Source organism: Colletotrichum jinshuiense, chromosome 8 (genome assembly GCF_051148585.1).
Source record: "Colletotrichum jinshuiense chromosome 8, complete sequence".
NCBI lineage: Eukaryota > Fungi > Ascomycota > Sordariomycetes > Glomerellales > Glomerellaceae > Colletotrichum > Colletotrichum jinshuiense.
The window spans coordinates 3,122,259-3,148,489 of record NC_139315.1 but is presented as its reverse complement, the minus strand read 5'-3'; the positions used below and the strand labels follow the sequence as shown (position 1 = coordinate 3,148,489).

At 53.9% G+C, this 26,231-nt stretch overlaps 3 protein-coding genes across 3 annotated transcripts; 1 reads left to right on the top strand and 2 right to left on the bottom strand.

Moving 5' to 3' along the window:
• Nucleotides 1-2,974: 2,974 nt before the first annotated feature.
• On the top strand, nucleotides 2,975-4,409 carry EsH8_VIII_000834 (Zn(II)2Cys6 transcription factor domain-containing protein; the record flags this gene model as incomplete). The annotated part of the gene is made up of 2 exons (XM_083269876.1): nucleotides 2,975-3,646; nucleotides 3,705-4,409. The coding sequence occupies 2 exons, from the start codon at nucleotides 2,975-2,977 to the stop codon at nucleotides 4,407-4,409; spliced, it is 1,377 nt and encodes a 458-aa protein (XP_083129644.1).
• Nucleotides 4,410-13,555: 9,146 nt separating this feature from the next.
• EsH8_VIII_000833 (uncharacterized protein) lies at nucleotides 13,556-15,268 on the bottom strand (the record flags this gene model as incomplete). Its single annotated transcript, XM_083269875.1, has 3 exons — nucleotides 13,556-14,783; nucleotides 14,841-15,094; nucleotides 15,179-15,268. The coding sequence occupies 3 exons, from the start codon at nucleotides 15,266-15,268 to the stop codon at nucleotides 13,556-13,558; spliced, it is 1,572 nt and encodes a 523-aa protein (XP_083129643.1).
• Nucleotides 15,269-22,831: 7,563 nt separating this feature from the next.
• EsH8_VIII_000832 (VHS and GAT domain-containing protein) lies at nucleotides 22,832-24,608 on the bottom strand (the record flags this gene model as incomplete). Its single annotated transcript, XM_083269874.1, has 5 exons — nucleotides 22,832-23,806; nucleotides 23,860-24,234; nucleotides 24,296-24,331; nucleotides 24,386-24,462; nucleotides 24,542-24,608. The coding sequence occupies 5 exons, from the start codon at nucleotides 24,606-24,608 to the stop codon at nucleotides 22,832-22,834; spliced, it is 1,530 nt and encodes a 509-aa protein (XP_083129642.1).
• Nucleotides 24,609-26,231: the final 1,623 nt, after the last annotated feature.

The window sequence follows — 26,231 nt, the reverse complement described above, 5'->3', positions numbered from 1 at the left end:
AAACATGGCACGGCACGGCACGGTATGGCATGTGAGCAGACTGGGCTGGCTGGGCAAGCCATTATTGGGGGGAGGGTCTTTCTGCATCTATCCCTTGGAACATTGCAACCGACCCCCTTTCCCCCCATCCGTTCGTTTGCTGTGTATGTAGCTGACGTTACCTCGAAGGCTGGCTGATGGCGGGCGGGAAAAAAGACCTAATGGCCGGGCCGTTTTCTTTCCACCCCCGCCCGATGGTACCTGTCGTCTTGTCTTGTCTTGGGTTTCCCGTCCGTCATTGCGCTGTTGGGTCTTTGCGCATGTATTTCGTGCGATGTGGGTTTCCAAGCCATGGGCAAAAGACAAAAGGTACATCCTAGGTTCCAAACGCAGGCAATTCCCAGCTGGAGAAGGCGCCAGCGTAGGAGCAAACGACGGCCCCTAGACCCTCGACTAGAGAAAGGGAGGGGGTAACCAAGGGGACCTAAGGGGAAGGGAGGGGATACTCCCGTCTTCATAAAGTCACCCATTGGGCGGTGCGACATCATCCGCCCGCTCTCTGCCATTCCCGCCTGTCCCCACCTTGCACCATCCACACTTTTGGTCGGGGGGGAAGGGGAGGGGGAGGGGTGTGCAGGGGGGCGTGTACCAGGACTTGGGACGCGCAGAAAGCGAACGTGAGAGAGTGAGAGCGAGAGTGAGGGAGGAGCGAAAGGGGGGAGGGGTGGTAGGTAAACTCCCACTCCAGTTCCAACTGGTGCAGCCTGCAAGTGCAGGCGCAGGCCCGCCAGCAGTAACAACAACATCAACACGCAGCTGGGAGAGAGGTTGTAGTTTTTTTTTAGTTTTTTTTTTGCCATTGTCGTTGTCGTCTTTCATCGTTAAGGCAGGGAACAATCGACTGCGTTGCGCTGGGTATCTGTACGGGTTAGCCAGGACGAGGTACCTCTTACATGGATGGCACTGCAGCTGTATTTTGCGTGCGTTTTGGTCAGCTACTCACTCCCCTTGCCCCATCCTCTATCATCGTTCATCGTCTTCTTCTTTTCGTCTTCTTTTCTTCTTCTTTGCCCTCTTCGTCTTCATTCCCCATATTCATTCTCCCACCAGCACCAACCCGTTCCCATCTACCCTGCCACTCTCGAGGTACCCAAAGTCTGATACCCTACCTACCTCGTACCTCCCCTCCCCTACGTACCCTGCCTGGGTGGCCTACTGCGGAGCACATACAGCTGCTTCATTCTCACTTGCCTCATTCACTTGGCCATACAAAATCCCTACCCATTTCATCTCGTCCCATCTCATCCAGCCGGCCAGCCATCCGGCCAGCCACATAATCGTAGCAGTTCTCCGGATTTACTAGCCAGCCAGCGACTGCCTTGGCACATCTTGCCCCCGACTCGTCCAAGTAACGCTAACTTGGTCCATCTTACATACCCATCTGTCTGCGTCGTGCCAGGATAAAACCAGGGCAGGACAGGTCACCGCAGCACGTTTTACCTTGCCAGCAGACGAGTGTACACTAGGAGCGAACACTTGGGAATAGACGGCGGCTTGGGAAGCGGGGGGGCTGAGAAAAACGAAGGGGGAAAAAAGAGAAGCGATACCTTTGGCTGGATACCTACCTTGCCTACTCACTTTTCCAGACGACGGACGGTACGGTACGGTACGGTACGGGTACCTCACCATCCACCCATCTGGGTCCTGGGTCCTGGGCCCTGGGCGTCCGGCGTCCGGCGTGCGTGCCTGTCTGTCTCTCGCCATCCTGCCTGTTCTGCCCCAGTACCCACCCGCCCGCCGGCTGCCCTTGGCCTTCCCACATCCTTCCCACCCTCGACCTCGTCCTCATCCTTGCTCTTGCCCACCCCCCGGGTCCAGACCCACAAAAACACATTGACAAAGTACCTTAGCTGCACACCACAAGGTACACACACCTTCCCTGGCTTGGTACCGCTTCTTCCCTGGTACCTGGCCTTCCTACCCCCGTACCGTACCGCACCGCACCGCTCCATCCAAGTTCAAGTACGGATACTCGTCTACTTCTTCTACCTTTGGTGCTTCCTTCCTTTCTTACATCTTTGGCACAATCCCTCTCCTTCCACTCCACTAACTGGCCTGCCTACCTTACATTACATTACCCGCCTTGCGCCTGCCTCGTCTTGCTTGCCTTACCTCACCTCTCTTACCTCTTCACCTTCACCTTGCCTTGCTCTACTTTTCACCTGCCGACCGACCACAACATCGTCATTCCCACCGAGCATCGCAGCCCCATCCCTTTGTTTTTTCTGCAGCTGTCGCAAGAAAAAACAAAAAGATTTTTTTTAAAATAAAAAAAAACCCCCCTTCCCATTATCATCTCCCCTTCAAGTTGCTCTCATCATCACCAACCGGACTCAACCCACATACTCACGCGATTTGAATCCGACCTGACCTCACTCCCATTCCTCGACGACATCGACGACGACATCATCAACGGGCAGCGCATTCGCTCACGGCTCTCCAGCCATCCTCGACCTGGAGGTCGCATCATTGCCATTTCCGCTTTTTTCTCTTGGAAATTAATCATTCCAGCCGCGTGGTCGTCACAAACTACACACCATCTCGCCGGATTGCATTTTGCGCGCCGCGCTGCTTATGCGTGCTCCTGCGCCCGCGCTCTATGAAGGCTTATACGGCAGCTTCTTCTGACGTGCAACCCCTCGCTACAGCCTGTGCGGGCTTCCCATGATCACCTGCTGACTGACCGACTGCGCTCTTCTCTCCGCTGCAGCTCACTTGGTCATGATTCTTGCCCTTCCCGCGCCTGGCCGGATTTTCCTGATAGTAGGGTTCGACGGTTAGCCTACGCGCTGGCCATCAACATATTTCGCCCCTTACCCGCACCATCTTCCCCCAACACCAGAACAGTAATCATTCCACCACCACTCTAACATCGCGAGGCGACCAGAGAGCCGGTTCCAGTCGCGGCATCCTGCTGGATCACCGCAACCAGAGCATGGCAGAGGAGCAAGGACGAGGGCCGCCTTCCATACACAGAGAAGACCTGTCCATCCACCAGCGAGAAGACGAGGCTCGCCATCGACTTCCCCCAGTGGGAGCACCCGAAGATCCCAGATACCCCGACGAGAGACACCAGAGACCCAACATGGCCGCTCCAGTAACACTACCCTCCATTCAGGACCCTCACGGAGCCTATGGCCAACCCGCATACCCGAGGTCATACCCTCCTGATCCCCGAGGTGATCCTCGAGGTGATCCGCGCGCCGACCCGCGCGCCAGCAGTTACAATGCCTCGCCCAATTCCGTAAACGGCTACCCGCCACCGCAACCGGGCGGTCATCCGCCTCAACTTCCACCGCTACAACCTCCGGGAGATCCAAGATCCCCAACCTACCCTCCCCCGCCAGACGCGAGGGATGACTACTACAGGAGCCGCCAACCCCCTCCACCGCAATATGCCGACCCCTACTACCAAGACTACCACAACCGCCAAGGCCCGCCGCCTCCGGGTCGTTATGCCGACTACCCTCCGGGCCCAGGGGGCCCGCGTTACGACTATCCACCGGGCGCACCGAGATACGACTACGGACAAGGAGCGCCGCCTCTACAGCAAGCAGCACCGAGGCAGCGGACGTCCATCGCTTGCAGATACTGCAGAAAGAGAAAAGTAGGCTTTGAAAGGTGTGCGCAGACGTCATCGTGAAGCTAACTTTGATCCCCTCAAGATTCGGTGCAGCGGCTACCAAAGCGCCCCGGGCGGCAAATGCGTGAACTGCAGCAGAATGAACCAGGAGTGCATTTTTCAGCCTGTATCCTCATCTAGCTCGACAGCCTTCGTTCCTGTTTCGGCCATTCAAGGAGGCGTTCCGCCAGGCACGCCGCTCTACGGAGCTTATGGGCAGCCACTGCCCCCAGGCTCGCTGCCTCCGCCACCGCAGGGATATCCTCCTCAGCCCGGCAATGGGTATTATCAACAGCCTCTGCCGTCCCCGACAGGCGGCTACTCGCCATACGATGCGCAGAGAACGGGTAGGCGGCGGCCGAGGGGCTCTGACGAAGGCGACGAACTCCGCCCCCCGCCACCTGACCCAAGTTCAGCAGACGATCCTCGGCGTCGCTCGCCAGCCTCGAGCTCGAACCACAGCAGCCCAGGCGGTTATATGGCTTATCCCCCTGCTGGATCTGGCGGGTATGATCCGAGAGCGCCCCCGGCAAGGCATAGCCCCGGACAACCAGCGTCGGTAGCTCCTCCGCAAACTGGGGACGAACGCGCCGCGGCCGCTACACAGCGTCACAGCAACTCTTCAACCCCCGCAGCATCCTCGAGCTCAGTTATGAGCCTGAACAACTTGGTGGACACGAATCCAAACGACATTGATAGGAGCATGCTAGGAAGGCTTAACAGGGTTCCGCCGGGAAGCAGGAAGTAACGGAGCACCTCCTGCGTTGCGCTCTTGAATGCCAAACTCTCGGCGGGTTCTGGGCACCTCAGTCTGGCGCCAAAAATGAACACCCCACAAAAGGGACAAATCGGCTGGCCCAGGTACTCTCTTCGCTTTAGAAGTCTTGATGACGCCAAGGAAACCCTGCTCTCACGAATGTTGCGAGCGCGACTGCTATCGCCAGCGGCGACAAGGAATTGTATATGGTATAATTCTGGTTGCACACAGATCATGGGATCGCGTTTCGGTTTCGTTGGGCATGAGCTTTAGGAGCAAGGGGGTCTCAAAAAAAAGTATTGGCGAGGTCGGCGGTCCAGCGAAAAACGTTCAGCATCGTCTTGATTTTTGCTTATTGGGTGTTCGCCGGTGGGGGAGAATTATTTGTGGGAGGTTTTCTGCTTGATCATGGCAAACATCGCTATCCACCATTGTCTTCTGGAAACAGTTGCCTCGCTCTATTTTTTTATTTTTATTTTTCGTACACAGTCATTTCCCAAAGGAACGGAGAGGGTTAAGATTGGTCTGCCTCACGGCACACGTCTGTTATGGATTTCTGTTCTGCTTTTATTTTGTTTTATCCCCCTTATCATCGTCATTGCACCACGGAGTGAAGTCCTTTTTTATTTTATTCCTTTTCTACTTTTATAACATTTGTCCTGCTTCTCCTGTTACTGAAGTGGCTGGTAGGCTATATTCCCTTATTAGTACCCCAAACGTTTGAGAGTATTACGATGGCGAACTCGCGCGAGCGATCCAGGCTGGGCGGCAAAGATATCATCATACCTTGCATTTATTCTATGCGGTTTTGGGGGTGGGGGTGTGTCTTTGTTTTACTGTGGTTTCTTTCTTTGCAGAAGTTCCCAATGGCACCGCGAGGGCCACAAAATACCGAACCTTTTTATTCTCTTCTCTATCATGTCATGTCACGTTTTCAAAGTCCAGACGCAAATCATCATCAGAAGAGCGTAATGACAGTATGGATGGAGAAGTAATGAAACGAAAGGAGTATAGCGAACGGGGGGGAGGGGTCGCATATTTACACAGAAAGAGACCAACAAATGCCAATGCCCGCGTCGTCGCCGTTGTCGCCGCCGCCGCAAACACCTCCCTTTGCTCTTACATTCTGTTTATCAGTGCCAAACTTCATTCGGTGCATGTTACATTGCGGGTTGTTTGCATATTGCATGCACTTCATGACCACCCAGGTTTTAAATTTGTTGTATTCCAAAGTACGGTGATTTAAAAAATGAGAAGCGCAATGCGTCATCATCCAACTACATCAAAAGTATTTGTGTTATATACGTGCATTCTAAACAAAGCTTTTCGGCACTGATTGTTCGGGAGGGGGAGAGGAATCGAACCCCTCGACCCATTCTCCTCGAGGCTCCTCAAAGTCAAGTCAAGGTTTTGGGGGCCGGACCGGTGCTGTCAAGTTCCGGGAGTTGCCTGCTTCCCGCCGTTGGCCATCCGTCCTTGGCGGGATGATGGGCACAAAAAAATTTAGAGAGCGAAAGCGGGAGAGAGGGAGGGAGAGAGAGACAGAAGGCGTGCGCGCTTCCAACTGTTCACCCCTTCTCCTCTTTTTTTTTTTTTTTTTTTTTTCCCTGCTGCTGCCCTCTCCAACCCCTCTTCCTACCTACTCCTCCCCTCGTCCTTCTCGGGTCCTCCCTTGGATTCCCTTCTTTCGACCAACGGCCGCAGGGATCAATCCCCCCATCCCCTAAAGAGAGACACGCAAACACACTGGTTTTGTTCGCCTTGTCCTACCATGCCCCGTACAAAGCATGGCCAGGCGGCCAGCCCCGAAACAAGAGGGGGGAAGGGGAGGGGAGGGAACAAAGGAGGTCTCGCCAAAATTCAAGGGAAAATAAGATAACGACAATGAAATAAAAGAAATCAAACAAAAGTCACCTGGATCTGCGCGGTTCAAATTTTACTGGCCCACTAAAAACCGAATGGCAGATTGTTCCACACTCTCTTTCTCACTCTCCCTCTCGCTCTCTTTCTCTCTATTGTGTGTGTGTGTGTGTGTGTGTTCACGCGTGCTATTGGTGTGTCTCTGATTCTGGTTGTGTATAGTGCGGTACAGGAGGAGGCAGGAGGAGGCAGGCGGAGGGGGAAGGAGGAGAAGGACACAGGCGCGTCGAGGCGAGCCGGGTCAAGCCAGGTACATTTTGGGGGTGGACAAGAATCAAGCTGCCATTTGTCGAGATTTCGGGACCCCTAACGCTAGTCCTGGCCCTCTCCCAGCGGGCCAACGAACGAGAGGGAGTGAGTGATGAGCCATGAGTGGTGTCCGGGCCTCGGCGCCCCTCTCCGCAATCAACGCTCATGGAGACCGAGGATTGGGTTGATCCTGGTTGCACAGTCCGCGCGAGTGCGCCAAGGCAAGGGTGGGAGGGCGAGAGAGGAGAAGGCCGTTCAGCGACGTTGAGCACTGTGGTCCCAAGAACCATCATGTATCATTTGAGTCGTGCACACCCGTCCCATGACACGGGGCCACGGATCCCAACAGCGAGATACAGAGAGAGAGAGGGGGGGGCATGGTAGGAGCAGCGGCAAGAAGGAAAAAAGTTGGGACTATTTTGCGACAGCCAAAAATGAGCGCCGGGCCGCGCACGCGCATTTTGCGGAGAGACGTATACTACGAGTCTGAACTCGTCAGGAGATGATGGGTGCGCTTGCAGCGGTATCCATGAGGCTGGGCACAGTCTGCGGGGAGGGGGGCAGCGTTCTTCTGGCAGCTATTCTACACTCCTCACATGAGTCTGTGCTTGATAGATGCGGGTTCTGGCGAGGTCGAGGCGCACAGCGAGGTACTTTGTGTGAGATGCTTGGCCCAGTGTGTGTCTGTAAGTGTGTCCAGCCCCAGTTGCAGCCTCTTCTCAACGGCGTGCCAAAAGGTACATGATGCCGATTCTTTGCAGTGACGCTAGGGATTGTGTGCCACCGTGCTTGCGCAAGATTGGGCGGAGGAGGCGGAGGTGAGTGTGCGGCGAGCCTAACGTACTAACGCGAGGCAGGCAGGGAACACAATGCACTGCTAAGGTCCCTGAATACAATTTAGCCCGGTTCGCCCCCTTGGCCCAGCTTCCTTATTCCAGACAACCAGGTACATGGTAGGCATAGTCTAAGAGAGGAGGTACCTGTGTTTTGTAACAGAGCCACGGCGGTTGATTACGCCAGAGGGCTACGGAGCACGGTGGCCTTGCAAGTCGAAGTGGGAGATAAGCGGCGGGAGAGCGTGAGGTGACTCGGTACCTTGCCCTTCCCTGTTACATAGGAATCATACGGGACTCTGATCCGCGGACCTGGTTGGCCTGTTGCGTTTTTTCTCTTTGAGTGGATATGGAACATGGTAGTAGTGTTCGTATCAGCCGCTTCTGGGGAGTGTGGTTTTCCTAACTGTACACGGAGATATACACTTGTGCAGTCATACACACACCGCGAGCGACTCGGCGGATGAAGTCGCCTTGCTCTTCTTCCTTTCTTGTTTGAAGGAGAAGGGTGTGGGACAAGGAGGACGAGGAGGGTGATGCAAGGGGACCATCTAATCAGCGTTTTCAAAGGTGCATGTGTGGATGAGGGATGTGTGGGCTCGAGATTGCAAGGTCTAGGCTATGTACAAATGTTCAAGGCGTAAGACCCGTGATCCAGTAGAGGCTGTAACCCAAGGGTCTCTAGCATCTCTTTTGGTTTAAGCCCGACTTCGAAAGGGAAGGGGCTTTTCAGCCGCCCGGCAGAACAAAGAAAAGATACTAAAGGAAGAGAAAAAAAGATTACGTTGCAAGAGTGGCAACGCGGTGACGGACCTGGCGGGCTGCTAGCGAGCTCCAAACTCGAGAAAAGGACTAGAGGTTGACTGGTCGGGACGCGCCATATGGCGGTATGAAGCGGGTTGGGCCAGATGGCCTGATTTGGCGGGCTAGCACTAGCTTCCATTCATTATGGTGTCCTGTGGCTCTGCTTGTTCGGGAGAAAGGGGCGTGACCTTTACCGATGGTGGGAATAGAATAGACGGTGAGCGAAGTCCGAAGGAACAGGGAGATGGAGAGAAAGAAGCGGAGAGGACATGGAAGCGGGAGGATGGAGAGACGCGCGGAGTGGGATATCGCAGTGTGTACGGCTTAAGGAGGAGGGGAAAGGAAGGGGGAACAAGAGAAAAACGGTGGATCTCGACAATGTCATGGTCATGTACCTCTACCTCACCTGAGGCAAAAAGGTACCAGGCCACGGCCAGCATTGATGTTCCGGGGCCACCGAGGAAGGAGGGGGAAATGTCCCTATTCACAGGCCCGAAGCGCGCGGGACTCGGGGCGTGGACACGACAAATTAGCATTACCTCTTGATTCTCGGTTCGGGCTCTTTGGTTACATCCTGACGTGCATCAATCTTGCAGGGCAGCTGTCCATCCGGAAGCATCCAGGTACATCCGTAAAAAAATATAAAAAAATAAAACCCTGCCTCGATCGATGTATTTGAATGTGCCCGTGTGCTTCCATTCATTCGAGTCGAAGCTGGGGCATATTTTGAGCAACTGCTCTAGCCAATGATTTCACTTCTTTTTTTTCTTTCTCTACGTGATTTTGAGCAATTGTGGAAAATTGACACATGTTCTAGACGTTATGCGGCCGGTCGTGGTGGCCCCTGAATATGGTTTCTATCTATCCGGTGGATGCCCGTGTATATGGTGATATACCAGGACTGGCTGGGGATCTGACGTGCGTCAAGCCCATCCAGGGACTGTGCGACCTTGTACCTCAAAGTGGTCTTCCGATCTGGAACGTTTCAATGGTGTCAATGTTAAAGATAGGAAAACCCGGGGAGCCGAAGATTAGGACGGGAGGGAATTGGAGAAGACGGTAAGAATGCTATAATGGCGCACCGGCGAATATTGCGGCAGGGCGGAAACTTGAAGGGGGGGGTGTGTGTGAGGAGGGGGGACGAAGGAAGGGATGGATGGACCTGCTGACTGAAAACGGCGACGCTATGATGTACCTTAATTAGTGCTTTGCCGCATGTCTTTCCCTTGCGGTGCAATGGTGAGCTTTACATTGTGGGTTTCCCAGGCTGATTGAATGGCTTGTTTATGTGGAAAAGGACAGACGTTCGGGGTACCCCAAGAAAGGGACGGAGCAAACGAATAGTGTGACTGAAGGAGCGCTGAGGAATGGGAAGTCGGTGATGGCGCAGAAGTCCCAAGGTTCTTGAGAGGACCAAGAAAATGTTGGTTGAGAAAGGGGAAGTCACTTGGACTGGACGAGTTTGGTTCGTAGAGAGAGCGTCAAAGCAAGCCTCTTCTTTTCTCCCTACGAGTTGATGTTGAGTTTCTCCCTTGCCTACTATATTTTATTGATGCTACAATCATCGACTGGTAGCCGACACCGATCTGTTTCGATCTTGCGGTGTCTCTTGTAGTGGAGTTGTGGTGTTGTTTCCCAACCCAACATATCCCTGGCATCAACATTGCGTCACACCCAGACGCGTCAGGACCTTCACATAGGCAACTCCTCCTTCCCCACCTCCGGTTCTGTGAGTTGATGATGCTTCAAAGGTTGGCGACATCGAATTCGACTGTTGGCATGTTCTGCTGACCCAGCGATGATTCCCCGAACGTTCCATGTGTTCGAGATGATATGACGAGAGCCGACCATCTTTCTCACCAGTCACCTTCACCCGCGGACGGGAGAGCTACCCGCTCCAAAGTCGGTCTGAACAACGCCGAAACAAATCGAGTGCTGGTAAGACATCTATCCAGCTGCAAACAGACGGCAAGTGAGGGGCAAGTAATCGTGCTCTCTTGCCACTCGACACCGCCAGTCATTCTTTCTCCCTTGAAAGGCACCCACTAAGTTGTCTGGAGACCGTTGGCATTTTTGATTGGATTGCGGCCATTGAGCATTCCTGGGAAGTATTTGGTTGTCCCCCCTACCATTGAAGCCCGCTACCTGGTATCGTTTCCAAGTTGTCAGGGGCGAAGGCGATCTAAGGGATAAGGGTAACCATCACAAAAGGATGACGGAACCTCGAAGATTACAATGGGCGAGTACTGTCGCAAGATACCTCTTCGCAGACCACCAAGACCCCGACGGAAATACCCTCTGTGCCGACATTCCAAGGCACGATCAGTTGATTATTGTCATACTGACCGCCGTCTCAGACCAGCTGAGCAGACCGATCACCTTGCTGGCCAGGCAAGCCGATAATATCCCGCACTAAAGATCGAATCTTCCGCTACCCGAGCTCTTGCAAAACCTTCTTCCCATGCTAGGACCCGACTCTCCGGGCCCTAAGGTGATGGGAATGATGTTCTGCTAGGTTCAATCGGGAAGAAGAGGCGTGAATCGAATCGTCATGACCGCATACATTTCTGGCCCGCTCGGCGCTGTCCGAGGAAACAAGTAGATTCGGGACGGGCCAGGTCGCCGCGATCAGCTAGCCAAATCCGCCCGCTGGCATGCCAACCTTATTGCATGCCTTGCGCTGCTGCCTAGATATGGCGTGGTACAGCGGGTAGGGTGCGTACCAAAGTGGGATAATATGAGCAGAGGCATGACGTGTTACTTTCGGGGTCAGAGTTGCTGCGTCTATAGTTGAACAAGACACCGGCTTTAACAAAGCAACTTCGGTAAGCCTTGCTATAGCACCCCAGGGTTAGGGTTGCGAAAACTGACAGGAAACTCTAGGTTCCAGCCTGCTAGCGAATTCTTCCCTCGAGCCGCACAAAAGAGGTACGGAAGGGTGCCGGCCATGGTCCATTTGGCCTACAAAATATCCCTGGGGCCAAGCGAGGGCGATGCAGCTGGAACATGTCTTGCAGACCCATTCCAACGCCCCTGGTGGAAACTAGTCAACCAGATTCCCGGGAACAATGTCTCATTATTTTACGCAGACGGCCGAGTGGCGTACATGCCCGAATCTCACGCCCCATATCGCTGTAAGACATCCCACCGATTCCAGTCAACCGAAAGAGTTTTCACTCTTGGCCCTTTTACGAGGGCACGCGGTGTCTCGCCGAACATAACTTGGGAGAGCGATAGTCTTGTTGTCATGTTTGACTAGCAATCAGTCACGGGACCTCGAATCTTTACACAGTGTGGAGCCTCTGAGCATGGTGTTTCGATAACATCGCCATTGAGGCGATGCTTGCGGCACGTAATCTCGACAGAATAATAACAGATAAGTTGGACGGCCTGTAGGGTGGATGGTGTTGATGTGTAACTGCCGCGCGACTGGACTGCGTTATTCCCAGGTTCAATTGATTTGTGTCTGGGCAGGTATTGTGGCAGCATCTACTTTGTGCATGATTGCTCACAGATTGATGCATGTCCAAAATGCGGTGCTTCGCGAATCGCAGGTCATCGACTAGGCAAGTGCAGAACTTGGCATGGTTGAGGGTGATTCGGTCCTCATACTATGACGTGCCGCTGCCTTGCATATTTCAATGCATTACAATGGCGACCAGCCACAGGGCAGAAAGCATGGCTGCCGTGACAACTTTCACCTGCAAGTATCTGCATGCTTGCACTCTGTCCCCGGTTGATGTCAAACAAGGAATGAGATCCCCCCCCTAGCCGGAGGCGAGCTGGTTGAAGTCCCCTGGCACTTCGTACACTGTCCATTCAAAATCGGAGTTGCACCCGCCACGCGCCGCTCTGGTTCTAGGACTCCGGAGGGAGCTTTGTCTGTGATAATAACCGGTCAACCACTTCCGGGAGACGATTTGTTTTCATAACGTAGTATTAAAGGGTTACGGTGTTCTGAGCTGCTGCAGGTCCTTCACTGTCTCTTCCACCTGAAAGCACGTCGCCCACTACACGCGCGAGGGAATTCGAAAATATTAGGTCGCTGAACCAGTCGAACGGAAGCCACTCAAAGTACAAAGTATTTCTACGAGTGGAAGGATTCGACCCGTTAGGCTATTGCAATCATACGCCCCTGCCTTTCTTGTTAGATTGTCGTCTGGTTACCCCAACGTGTCAGATTTCGTAATGACTTCAGCAACCGCCACAGCGCCGGGTGACAAATCTAAATAGATAGACACCATCCTGTGGATCAATTCTATCAGTTAATGCAATCAAAAGGAATTATTATTTTTCTGCCCATGTCTCCTCTTCTTGTCTTGACTCGGTGTGCGGTGTAAGGTGAGGCCATAAATACTCGACAGCTCTCACCGAGATGAGGCGTCTGTGCTCGGTGAAAATGTCGGTGAGTTAGAGTTCACCTCGCCACCTCACCGAAATACACCGGTGTGTTATTTGCGGGGACCGGAACGGAGCCGGGGCGGGGATGAAGGAAGCGGGTTTCCGATCTGGGCCCATGTCGTGATATTGAGTAGCCGGGCTTACGGTCCGGTCCCCCTTCCTGACCCCCTCCCCTCCGCCTCTTTCCTATAGCTCACACACATACCCTGCCTGCCTTGCGGTCTATCAATCCACGGCCACCGACTCCAACCATGCATATAGTTTGGGAAGAGGCTGCAGCCCAATGCCCTTGGCGGTGATTCAAGGAAAGGAAGCGCTGCCTAGAAATCTCTGCTCTGCGCCCAGGCCAAGCCTCGCTCTGGGTTGACTCGTTCGATCAGTGGCCTCGGCAAGTTGACAGGTGGCTCACGTGAAAAGCAGGCCACTCCTGCCATACGCAGCTTCTAATGCATGGTCCTCTCGCCCACCTATGGTTCGTTTCTCCGTCATCTATCTGCCTAGCTTCCTGGTCGGTGATGGCTGGCCAAGTCGCGAACGATGCTATTCCTAGATGGTTTGACTATTTTGGGACTGTCACACCTTGGGAATAGACTCCTGGTATGGTTCGGCTGATGTTGTTAAGCAGATCGGAAAGGAAAACCAAACTCTCAACGTCATGCACCGGGTTAGGAAGCCTTACCGAGGTTGGAGTTGGGTATACCATTTTTGTATTTGTGTCAAGGGAGAAACAGCAATGGAATATGGGTGGGTGGTCATGAACGTCGTTGGTATCATTAAGATTAGAGTGCTGATGTCGTCAGTCTCTATCTCTATGCTAATGGCTCTGTAATTGTGTGCCGCCTTTGTTTTGATCTTTTCTGGTATCGCATGCGTCCTGTCCTCCCCATTCATGTGTGGGACGAGCGCCAACATCAACCCTCCTTCTCTATGCTATTCGTAATCGGGGTCCATATTCGGTGTTGGCGGATCGGGTGTGGGAGTTGACGAACGACCCTCGACACTCATCTCCTCCCGATAGGTCATCTGCCCGCATTCGTTTCTCTCCAGCACGAAGCACCGTTCGGCGTAGACGCCATTCTCGTTCTGACGACGCCAGGCGGTGCTGAAGCGGCGTACCATCACCTTTCGCCAGCCGCCCACATTGATAGTGATCTGTTTCCAAGGTAGATCGGGTGTCGCTAGCTGCTTCTCCCGTAGAAGAAATTGGAAAGTTCGTAGAGCCGCGTCGTAGTCGCGATCCATGCCCGGGTGGACGACCTCCAAGGGATGAAGGACAGTCTGAACGTGGAGCGTAAGCGTTTGCAGGCTGCGAAAGCTGCAGATGGCACGCAGAAATTCGGGTGGATCACATAGAGCCACATCCATGTCTACTTCGAGGCTGTGCACATAGGGCAGCCCTTGTGCCAAAATCGCGATGTCCTCGGCCCAGAGCGTCGGGCATCGTCTATCCTCTTCTCCGAACCCTACGTGGTCCCGGAATCTGAGTACCTGCAGGGAGCCGCCGTGTCTCAGGACGCCATCCAGTGGGAAGAGCTGGACGTGGCAAGTCATGCTAAGCGTCTGCAAAGCACGGATGTGATGAGCCACCAATAAATATAAGCCGCCGGTCGCTTCTTGTCGTTTGTCAACGAGGTGAGCGCTGAAGTCCTCGCAATGTAGCCGTCGCAACCCGGCCAGGTCAGGAAAATCTAGAGATGATAGAAAGTTGAAGACGGGCACGGAAATCAAATCGAGCGATTCGAGTCGGGTGAAGTCCCAATACGCCCGTGTCTCCTCCTTGGAGTGATTCCAGTCATATGACTTCAGGACCAGTTCTTTCAGGGGCGGCATGCGCTCCCCCTGCACGAACTTGAAATTCGTTCCTTGCCCTCTATCCTCGTAGTGAAATATCTCGAGGCGACGGGATAGCAGAAGGAGTTGTTTTAGAGAGTTTAGCCGTGTGGTGAGCGGCGGGGCGGGACTGGCGAGTTTGAGAGAAACCAGGAGGTCTGTGGGAATCGCTCGGACGTAGGTGTCTCGCAGTTGCCCCTCGAATTCTCGGAGAGGGAGGTCCTCGACGAACAGTTTTGTGCCATTGAACCGGGTTTGCTGAGGGTTGAGCACATCTGATGGGAGCCAGAGCCGTCCTGACCTGAATTCGGCATCCACGTAATGCCACCTAGCGCCACAATCAGCATTATTTCATTCGCAGTCACGCAGTTCCATTGCGACGAACCGCACAGTTTTTAGTCGCTGGACGCGATCTAGCACGCCTCGAATACCAGCAGCGTCCAAGTCGCTCCGCGCGATGACATGGTTGGTGTATGTGGAAACATTGCGGAGGAGATTAGGATACCGCGACTCGGCGTCCGGAGCAACGATGCGCTCGTTGAGGCACAAGGTGCGGTAGGTGACAGGAGTCGCAATGGCCTCAAGGCGCCTTGACAAGCAACGTGCAGCAGCGAGGGCGCGCTCATCTATTTCTCGAAGCTAAAATTCGGGGATGAGCGAGTGCCAGGAGGAAGCAGAAAGGAGCTGGAGGGGTGGTTTAACACCAAGGGGAGGGCCACGTACCTGCTCAAAGATGAGAGCTAGCAGCTCGGAGCTGAGGTCATTCAGAGACCATTTCTGAGGCGCTGCACGGAGAGAGGATGCGGTAGCCATTCGCCTACAAATGGCGCTTCCACATGGAGGGACGGAAGAGAGTCAGGGTTGAGGGGAGGTGTTGGGAAGAAGCAGAGATGGGTGAAGAGACCTCGTGGCTGGCACAGAGGGGGGGAGTAAGGGTCTTATCAACGGTTCCATCAAATTCGAAGGTGTTGTACTGTTGAAGAGAGCTAGGATGGTCCGAAGTCATGATCCGCCGGTTGACAGACGGGGCTAATCTGTTTGCGGACAATGTCACGAGCGGGTACAGTTGGATGACCCAAGTAAGCCAGCAGCAGCTAACGAGGCGTGTGGCAACTGCGGGACGGGAGTAACCAGAGGTGCGCCGACGAGAAGGAAGCGAAGGCGGAGTGAGGACGAGGAGGCCCAGGTGGAGGAAAGTGGACGGATCGGGGACCGGGATGGGGATGTGATGGGGTCAACCGGGGGCCATCTACGTTGACTCGCAGAGGCCGTCTGCAAGAAGGTGCAGCAGAATGCTTGGTTGGTAAGGTACGTATGGGATTGTACTGTACCCGTACTGGATATGGGGGCGACGGGCGAGAATGGAGTCTAGATGTTGGCCCGAGTCGGACGGGGCAACTAAGGTATGATGATGACAGCAGGGCAAGGGCAGAGGGAGACAAGACAGGGCAAGGCAAGGCAAGACTAGCCCCGGCCAGCTAGGCAGGCGAACGACAAAAATAAAAATGAAATAAAAAAAAAGGCGCGGATGAGTAAACAGGAGGTACGGGAGGGAAAGCACACGGGGAAGGACGGTCTAGAAGAGCGGATGGATGAGACTTTTCAAGGCTAACATGACAAGCGCCCGAAGACGACGGAACACGGTTGGATGGGAAGGATGAGACAGGCCAGCCATGGTAGCAACAGCTATCCGTAACAGCTGCGGCACAAGAGCAGCAGAAAGATACCTCGCACACTGCCTCGCCTCATAGACACTGCTTTGTGTCAAGCAGCGAGGTACTATTATCAGGAGCAAAGAAAGGCAGGTAGGGATTGGTGAGTTCTGAGACCCTGGACAGAGAGACTGAGTGGGTAGTTGAACATGTTTCAATTCACTTGATCCGCCTTGGGACGAGGGCCCCTTGTACCTTGGGTACCTTTGCAGGGGAGATGGGGAGGAGAGAGGCAAAGAGAAGGGGGGAAGAAGAGGAGATGGAGCTAGCAGTGACTGAGAAGGTACCGGTTTGCGCGTCTCGTCTGAGAAGCCGTTGCCGTGTTCGTGAGGGAAAATGAAGACAGGAGTAAGGTGCGAGGTGAGGTATGAGGCGTGTGAAGGATGGGATGAGGAGAAAGAGGAGGTCAAGGGATGTTTCGCAAGAATGTCCCAAAAGGGAAATGCAGATTCAAACAACATGGAGGATCCTTGCAGGGCCCAGCAGATGGTCCCCTGGTTAATGCGGGGGTTGCAGCAATCCGAAGATCGCTGCCGTATAGATGCATAGAGGCTGCCTTGATACATACATCGACAAGAACTTTTCTGCAGTTACGTACCCCCCCAATCTCGCACCTTGGCCGGGCCCCTCCCTCTTGCACTTGTGCCAGCAGCGGGACCACGCATCTTTCCACTCCACTCCCTCCTCCAGAGGCCCAACGGTAGCAGCTTACCTGCCATGGGTCTGCCAACTTCTTCTCGTTAAAGACGAAGAGAAAGAGAAAAAAATCTTCCGCGTCCTGTTCTCCGGATGGTACTGTGATCCCGGATGTGAAGTACCGCTCCCCACTGCTTCCCAGCAAAATGGAACCTCGTTTGAGGGATACCGATCCAGCCAGAGACGCGGATACCTTTAGCAATGAAGGAGCCCAGGCTGAGTCTTCACAACTCCCCGCCCTCACTCCAAAGTCTTAGTCCCCCAGACTATGCTATATGTTACGTTACCCATCTAGTGTATCCTATCTTCGTTTCCCTAGAGTCCCGGCAACCTGGCAGCCCTGGGACTTGCCGTTTCGATACGTGTCGGCATATGGACATGTTGGCATTGGCCGGCCCGTCGCTTTCTCATCATCATCCTCTCTCGACTCTCAACCCCAGCCACCATCCTGTCATGTTATCGGACGACGTTAAAATGGGACCAACTTGGCCGATGCCGCGAGCCAGCATCAGTGTTGGCTTCGGCGTTACGGTCCCGGCAACAGCAGACGTTTGCAAACTTCGTAATCTACCAGACCGACTCAGGGCTAGGGGGTCGCCAGTTGGGCATACCACCTTGGCCCGGAATTATTAGATGACGACAAATTTTGTCGAGATGACTAGCAATCCTCTACTATTCGAGCTCGATCGCCCTTAGATTGGTATTCTGCAGGCGAGTCACATTCGTTCTCGGATTGCATCGGCGTCCTTCCGGGACATCGACATCGACTGTATGTCCTCCTAGCCGGCATCGAGCACATTGCCCGAACCAACCTCACCTACTACGGCACACACCCATCTACTTGACCAGTGAACTAACCCACAAGCCAATCGCGAGCCGCACCGTGAACGGACGTGCAACTGAACCCGTGGAGAACAGTACCGCAGGGGCTTACCTCAACTATCGACTTGGCACTCAATCGATGGTGAAGGACATCATAACCAAGCTTACTCCCATGGCATGTCAACGGTCAACCCGTCTCACTCACCACAAACCACGAAAAAGAACGTGTATCCTCTGGTTTGTGACGCTCGGGTTTCCGCCGTCAAGCAAGGAGCCCCTGTTTGACAAGCTATGTGCTCCCCTGCGACTTTCGGCCCGCAAGTCGTTTGGGATTGGGATGAGACTGGAATGGATTGGACTTGGGACTTGGACTGAACATGTATACATAGTACATTCTCGAACCCACCAGCGGATCCATAATCCAGAGGGGCTCATCATCGACAGGTGGTCTGTAATCGGTAATATTCCATTATCCGGGCTGCTGGTCAGCAAATCGATGCGATTTGCTCGTCTGGGTCTCACCTCCATACCCCTGCCGCGTCCGTTGTCGAACTTACCCGCCCCCCCCCGGATCTGCTGTGCTTCGATGCTACACTGTGCTATACTCAGTACACCCATATTGCCCTTGGTTAGTTCATTTTTCTTAATTATGGTTCACCCATCGATTCCGCGCTGTCGCTGGAATCGATGCATCGAAGTGGCGCAGTCTGTCAAGTAATAAACAAACACTGCCTCTCAAAAACATCAGCAGCACCGACCGATTCCGGTTGAAATGGGACACCGTGACATCCCACGCATACGACATGCTGCCTGCCATGCACGCGTGGGCCTTTTATTCAGGTATTCTTGTTGTCGGCAGCCGACACGCAGCGTCAGAAAGGACAGATGCCAGAGCGCCTGCATCAAATATGCGTCTGACTGCGGGCCATCACTGCTTGCCATGCTATTCGTGCGCGGATACACACACACACACACACACACACATGCATGCATGCATACGTCGACGAGCGAACCGCTTTGGGCTCGAGTCGCGACGTTGGTACCAAAAAAGCGTTGGCCAGCTGCATTTGGCATGCAGGCGACCGCGGCTCCAACACCGTTTCGGTGGATGATCCGCCACCCACCGGCAACCACAATGATAATAGGTATTGGCCCATGATCGGCCGCCCAATCGCAGCCCAGCCAGCAGCCATTCAACTGGTGAATCAATCACGTTCGAAATCATCGCCATGTACGCATGCCACGCAAAACTCGAGAGTATTGAAGTACTGGCCGAATGCCGCCTCCGTCTCTCCTGACTCTTGCTTTGTTTCGTCTCGTCTGCTCTAGATGCCGCCTCCAACAAAGAACGACTAGATGAGTCCCCACACGCCTGTATGCCGTTAGTGTACAGCCATGGCAAACATAAAATACACTTCATCCAAAAGCCCTTTCCGTGGCAAAACATGGCTGGTGGCCCGGATTCTCGAACATAACTAGGCTCTAACTGTGATCCGGCCCGGCTACAGCGATATTCAGTGGGCTGTCAATGATACCCTATCAGATACCAGGGCGCGGTTCAATTTGTCCTTCCAGAACACAAGAGGACACCTAGGAGGACGCACGGAGCTCAGGAGCAACTAGTTGAGGGGCGGTCGATCTCTGTTCCATCAGCCGCATCGTCTGATCTCCGCCCAAAGATTCTAGAGATGCGAGTGGTCCATTATACCAATATACGGTTCCCTGCACAGCCCTCTCGCTAGGTTTACTGCACGTTGCATCCTGGCTAATCAGCCCTAGACGACTTTCTTCACCAACCCCGTCAACCACTGCCACCCCTTCACTTCCTGCTTCAACGACAGTTTTTACTTTTTTACTTTTCAACCGGGTTAACACGTATCCAGTTCCTAGCTAGTTGCCCCGGGCAAATCGACGATCAACCAACCAACGAAACAAATAAACCCGCTTTCCCGCAGCTGCATATGCCAGCTCTTGCCGTGGCTCTCATAAGATAGGCTTGATCCAAGACGCTCTCGTCTTGGGCGACATGATGGAATATCATCTGTGCCTTGCGCCCCCACAGCCTCTGATTCAGGCAGAATAGGCGCTGAGCTCACTTGAGACCATTCGTCTCCAATGCCCGAGCAACGTCGTGGTATCTTCTCTTTGATAGGGCGTCGTTGAAACAAGGCTGGTTGGGAGGGTTCCGAGCCCTCCTCCTCAAAAAGACGGTACGACAAAATTCAGGCCAGGTTGACCTGGGATGGTCTGCTTCCCTGGAGGAAACCGTTGCTCCATCAGGACTGCAAAGCTTTGGACGTCAAAGAAGGGGCACGCCCTGACCTTACCCCTCCTATGCACCGAGACAGGTGTTGTTTGCAGCCTAGCACGTCCCATCCCCAGGCGTTTCCCTCCAACTAGCCTTGCCTGGTGACCTTGGGTTAGAGCTAGGAGCCGAATGCCGACACATGTATGGTCAAGACAAGGCTTGTGGATGAGGGGATGCGGGCGCTTCAAGTGTCGCGGCTGGAATCTTCCATCCCCAATATTGGCTTTTTTAGGACGAGCTTGCGGCTCGGCAACGCCTCTATTGCCGCTCACGCTGATGAACACAATTGTGCCCGGCGTCGACACTGGAATATCAATGGGATCTGGTTTTCGTGATTTCCCACCGCGTGTTGCGGCACCCATTGGCCGTGTTATTCGTCGTCAATGGATCTACATGGCCGGGTACTGCGCCTCGAGCCAATGAACGGCACCGCCTAACTCCTGTGGCCAGAAATAGATACACAACATCGCATTACACCTATCAACGACACCGGTTTCCGACTGTCATCTGATACGCGTTCTATGTTTGCACAAGCACGTATCTCGGGGACAACCTGACAGTTGCTCGTTAGCATTGCAGGTTGATAGACCACTCCGTCCAAATTTGACACTATCAAACAGTAACTATGTCCTGTTCCACACATATGACAGCGACAGGCTGTCGTCGAGCTTCGCTCGCTGTTGCCGTTAACCCGGCTGACCTCGATCTGCAATCCTCCTAAGCAGACCGACCCCATCGCACCCATGTGCTGTCAAGGAATGCAGCCCTATCGTTCGCACAGAGTATCCGATTCGCTCGAGTGAACCATCAAGAAACCCCTGTAAAGACTCCGAGGTGGCTATTGAGTACATCCACTACATGGTCGTCACTACTAGAATCCTGCAGATGAAGTGGTGATCCCTCATGACAACATCCGAAGCCCAGAAGTATAATTTTACAATCTACACAGGTAAAGTTCTCGAAAGAAAAGGAGATTGCAGGCTTCCCAGCAAACCTCCTGCGGCAGAGAGCCTGTAGCTCGATGTCGGCCAGGCCAAGTACGATGGCGGGTTCAGTATTAGCCAGATATAAGCAGCTGGATCCAATGACACAAGTTTAACCGATGCATTCCTGAATATATGAAGCAAATAATGGATCACCCTTGCCACATACGACCATACCCACTGGAGAACTCGGGATCCCGTCCGCTCTCCCATAGATAAGCCAGTGAGGGCCGGATTAGTAGTTGGGTCGGTGACGACCAGCGAATACCTGGTGTTGTATGTTTTTTTGCTTTTTTTCTGTGTGTTCTATAGAACACGCTCATCGAAGCTATCCATTCCCCCAGCATGGAACAATCGTGGCTTTCTGTAGGGGGGTTCTTTTGATTTAAACCGACAGTACCACTAGAAATGAATGGGAACATCACCACATCGAGTGAAGGACTTGTAGTAACCACAACGGAAGGCTGCTATTGACTTCCAAGGAGCAGGTTGACTGGCTACTGAGGGAACCACGCAATCACAGTGCCTAGTTTCCGCAACGCTCAATTCAGTCGAACGTTGCGAAGTCATTACATTGAGTGGAGGAGACGAAAATGTGTCAAGATGATGGCATCCCCGTGCGTCTTTTCGCGTCAACCGCAAGCCTTAGTCCCGATGTCCTCGAATCCCGTCCCCGGGGGCTAGCCAGCGAAACCCGGTCTTAGCAACGTGATATCCGGCGGCTTTGGGCATAGAGCCCCCAAGCCACAAAGTGGGCTGAAGGATTTCCAGCTCGTCCGAGGGGCTCGCGCTTCCTTCCCCATTTACACTCAGCAAGAAATGATCTGGATCAGACCCCTTTCGGACCAGAGCGGAGTGGAGCGGAGCCCGCGTAAGTATAAAAAAAAAAAAAGGGACGCAACGTGATGTGCTGCGGAGGGCGTAGTTCATTTTTCTTGAGAGTTGCTGCATGCCCCGCCCCGTTGATGAGACGGAACGATGGTGACGAACGGACGGGCCTTCGGGTTCGAAAAGAGAAAGAGGCCCGTCGCCGTCGCCGTCCCCGTCTCAAGTTTGCACAGTCCTCCTTCGCTTCGTGCCCCGGTCCTGATTGTCATCACTCGCCTCATGTTTACTTTCGTTCATGGTTGGCGGCGATGGACAATCAGAAGGCGACGTTGTAGTGGCTTTGAGACTTTTGTCCCTGCAGAGCAAAATGCCGAAAGGAGAAGCGGTCAGAGAGAACGAATGGAATTGGGAGCCCCCATAGGAATAAGCAATCATCTCATACCATAACAACAAACGGTGAGCGGCATGGACGGGGACGGGAGTTTGTCAGGCCATCAATGCTCGTCTCCTCCATGTCCACATCAGCCCATCCGCCATTCCGGAGACATGTTTGCTTCCCGGGAGCGGTCGATCGAGTATGCCGGTGATTGCCGCTCTCGAGCCACGGGCAGCACAGTCGCACGAGCGCTGATACCTTGCTTGAACCCGGGCAGATGCGACGACGTCGCTGGTCGGCATGCAGAGCCATACCATTTGGGTATTAGTCGCGAGAAATCCCAGCCGTGGCTTGGAAATGTCACCATGCCAAGTGGCAGGCCGTGTAGATACCAAAAAGAAATTAGTAAGATTGGAATAAAATAAACGATCTGATTCCATTGAGGCTTCCCAGCCAGACGCCATGCTTTGCTGATGCCTATGCCCAATAACTGCAACTTTACTCGTCGATGGTTCCAACCTCTCCTCATGCGAAGGAAGACGATACACATACTCCATCTCTCCCGACCAAGGCCACGAAGCAACAAGCTGTGGAATATGCTGCCAATCGACATATACTGCACGAAATAGCTCTGTCTAGACTCGACTCTGCTCAATATCTGTACAGTGGCTCTTTTTTCTTGGAACTCTTGGGGGTCGACTCATAGAGATCATCGTCAGAGTCCTCGCGCAGAGGTTCTTGACGGTTTCTGAGGTCAACTGTCTGGATTGGATTGCCGGTGAGGGGGCCGGACGTTGTAGTGGCATCAGCGCCGTGCATCGTGACCTTGCCCACAGCACTGTCTTGCCTTCCAAGGTAGCTTGGGGTGGAGTTGAACCCGGGGTGGTACGGCTCGAAGGCCAGGCGCGGCTCTTCACCAGGTAGTTCCGCCGTATAACCTGAACCTCCGGCCTTGCTTGACGAGGAGTAGGTGTTCTCTGGCTGGGGGTCTTTAAAGGGATCCTCCGCCAAAGGTTTTGATTGGGCTTTCGGTGGGGGACCTAGAGGCGGCGCAAATGATTCTGACGCCTTGCCCTTCCCGTTGCCTTCAGCAAGCCGTGTCGGCAGGGAAGGAGGTGGTGTCGACCCAGAAGATGACTGCGGCTGTTGCCATCCTTGCGTCCGATGCGCAAGTTGGTTTTCGGGAGTCTGAGAACTGACGGGACTGGTGTTCTCCGAACGTGAGCCAACCCCAAGCTGCTTTCGGGCGCCGAGAATAGCCCTTTGATGCTGGTTCAGTGCTGATTGGAGTTGCTCATTCGTATCGATCAGGTGCTCCATCGTGTCGTTGTCGGGAGATGGGTTCTCTGCCACCATGTACAACTGTATACTTTTCGAGGCGCTGAGACATCTGTCGGCAAATTCCTTGATAAGATCGTTGTTGATGACCTCCTGAGGGGGTGTATTGATCACGACTTGGGACAGCAACTTGGCAGACGTTCTTGCCTCTTCCAGCCTGCTGGCGAGCTCCACGGGGTTGGGCAGACTTCGGTTGGTATGGTTTCGTGCAAAGTAGTTTTGCGAATGAGAGTCAAATGGCGGCGCATTCATAGTCCGGGGATCGGGGCCCGTCGGTTGTCTGGGATGCTGTCAACGCGTCAGTTGGGCTGAGTGCTGGACAAATCAGAAACAACGCTTACACCATATTGTTTGTAGCTGCGCTCCTTTTCTTTCTTCCACATAGATATCAACTCGCCCAGACCATGGTCATCGAACTTGGTAGCCTCGAAGGTGTCCAGCGTCTCCGAAAGCATCTGCTTAACGCTGGGGTCGCGCGTAGACCGGTAGAGCTCCTTGACAGTATCGGCGAACTTCTTGTCCATGTTCCGTGTGAAAGTTGGCCCGGGATTGTCGGTCAGGATGCGGATCAACATGATGGCATTGTACTGCCAAGAAGGTTTGGACATGTTGTCCTTGGCCAGGTATTTCCGGAGGATACGCGCACACTCGGCGGCGGCGGCCGGGGAGGACTCGGCGGCATCGACGATAGGCGGGAGGTAGAGCACTTCATCGCCCTGAAACTCCAAGTCAGCAGTCAATTTCAAAGGGATGCCGACGCGGCGGCGAGGAGCATACCTGAGCGTTCGGACCACCAGACTCGCAGAATTGTTTCTGAGGACTATGTTAGCCTAGAAATTGGCCTGGGGAGAGCCGGATCTTGCATACCACACTATGAGCGGCGATAGCTTCAGGCGTCTCGTTCTGCGGGCCTGATGCCGACACATCGCCGGGTCCACTGGAGCCTTGCGGAGGGGACCGTCGATCAGCACATCAGTCGCAACGACCCTGCATGCGATCAAGGGGACAAGACGCAGAACTCACTCGTCGTCGTTCGTTTTTTGAGGGTACTCATCATGCGATTTACGCTAAGCCCCTTCATGGCCTTCATCTTTGCTGTCGCGGAAGATACGGGCTTCGAATCGCCTGTGCGCAGAAGGCAAGAGGAATCCGCTTGAAGCACGGATGTTGGGTCCTGGAATGAAATATGACCAGTTCAATGCGGAGAGGTCGGCGAGAGGCGTCGCGAACGACTTGGAGCAGTGGAAGATGGGTAGATGTCTGTGGCAAGTAAGGTTTTATGATTCGAATGACAGCAATGCAGTGCGGTGCAGTTCGTGGAAGAGGTATTGGAAGAAATACCCAGGGCCTGTCGAGCTGCTGCAGCCTAGAAGTGACGCTCGGAGGTAAGGTAAAGCCAGGACGGCCAGACGAACTGGGGGGCTAATTTAAATTAAACCTCAGCCCGGCGTCCCGCGTTGGTCCACGGGATCTCTTGCGCGTGTGCTGGGCTGTTGGAGAAGTATGGCGGGGAGAATGAGAGGAGTGCGAGACGCGTGAGGAGAATGGCGGGCAAGGGTCGGGTGGGTTGTCTGAGCCTCTGGGAAGTGCGTTGCGACAAGCGGCTGCGGTCTTGGGTATTTGCGTCTTCCGCCCTAATCACCTTGACATCTATTTGATATCGGTAGGGATCCTGTGGATGGCACGGCAGAAAGGAACGGTATTCGTTTGCTCTCAGTTGAAAGGACGCTTCTTTGTGATGGAACTGTTGTACGAAGGATCAGGATGGCGGACAAGCTGTAGGTCAATGTGCGTTTGCTTCTAGAAAACACCTTGAGCTTGTTCGAGGTACAGGATGCACGGGATGAGTCGGATCAGAATGGGCGCGCAAGGTGAAGAGGAAGAAGGCTTCTGTCAGCTGGACTCTCCCTGGAACAAATTACCCGTATCTTTTGATGTGGTGGGCGATCGATGTATTCGGCGGGTTCAGGCACAACGAGAGCGTCCGGACTCCAGCAGGCATGACGACGACTCGAAGGCAAAGTGTTGCGCTGGAGGGGACGGCGGCACTTGGGAATCCTTGCTCACACAGAGGAAGGTACGTACCGAATGAAGGATGGCGACACCAACCAACCAACCTAACGTTGGGTTGCAGGGTACTTTTTGTCGTACCTAAGGTATTCGTACTAATTAACAAGTCGTCGAATCCCATCTTTGCCAGTGGCCAAGCATTCCTCCTCCATCGGGCTTGGTCCTACGGCCGCGTTGTTCCTTCACCGTTTCTTCTCCAGAAACGCCGCGCCGTGGGCGATGCAACGGGCTGTTTTCTGTTTAGCTTAAATGCACATTTTGTTTCTCCAGAAATCAATCGTCCATGTTGGAGTCGCATCAACCAGAGACAAACCCCGTTTTGACGTAGGTGGGTACGGTAAATATGCCCGAGTAAATTCATGGCATAATTCAGGGTCCTCCGTTGAGGATCGGACGGGCATGGTGTGCTAAAGTAAAAACTGGCAGTCGTCGAGTTTGCTGTGAGACCGCCTGGCCTAGACCTGGGCCACTTTCTTCCTACTGCCGTCCGATGTCGTCCCTTTTTTTCTTGATTGCCGCAGACGTTTTCCGTCCCCCCCGCTCTCGCGACGCCAAGTAGTGCTCTGCACAGCCTCACTTTTCCACGCAAGCACTTACACTCTCACCACTTGCGTACGTACGTATATATTGACAGCGCCACGAG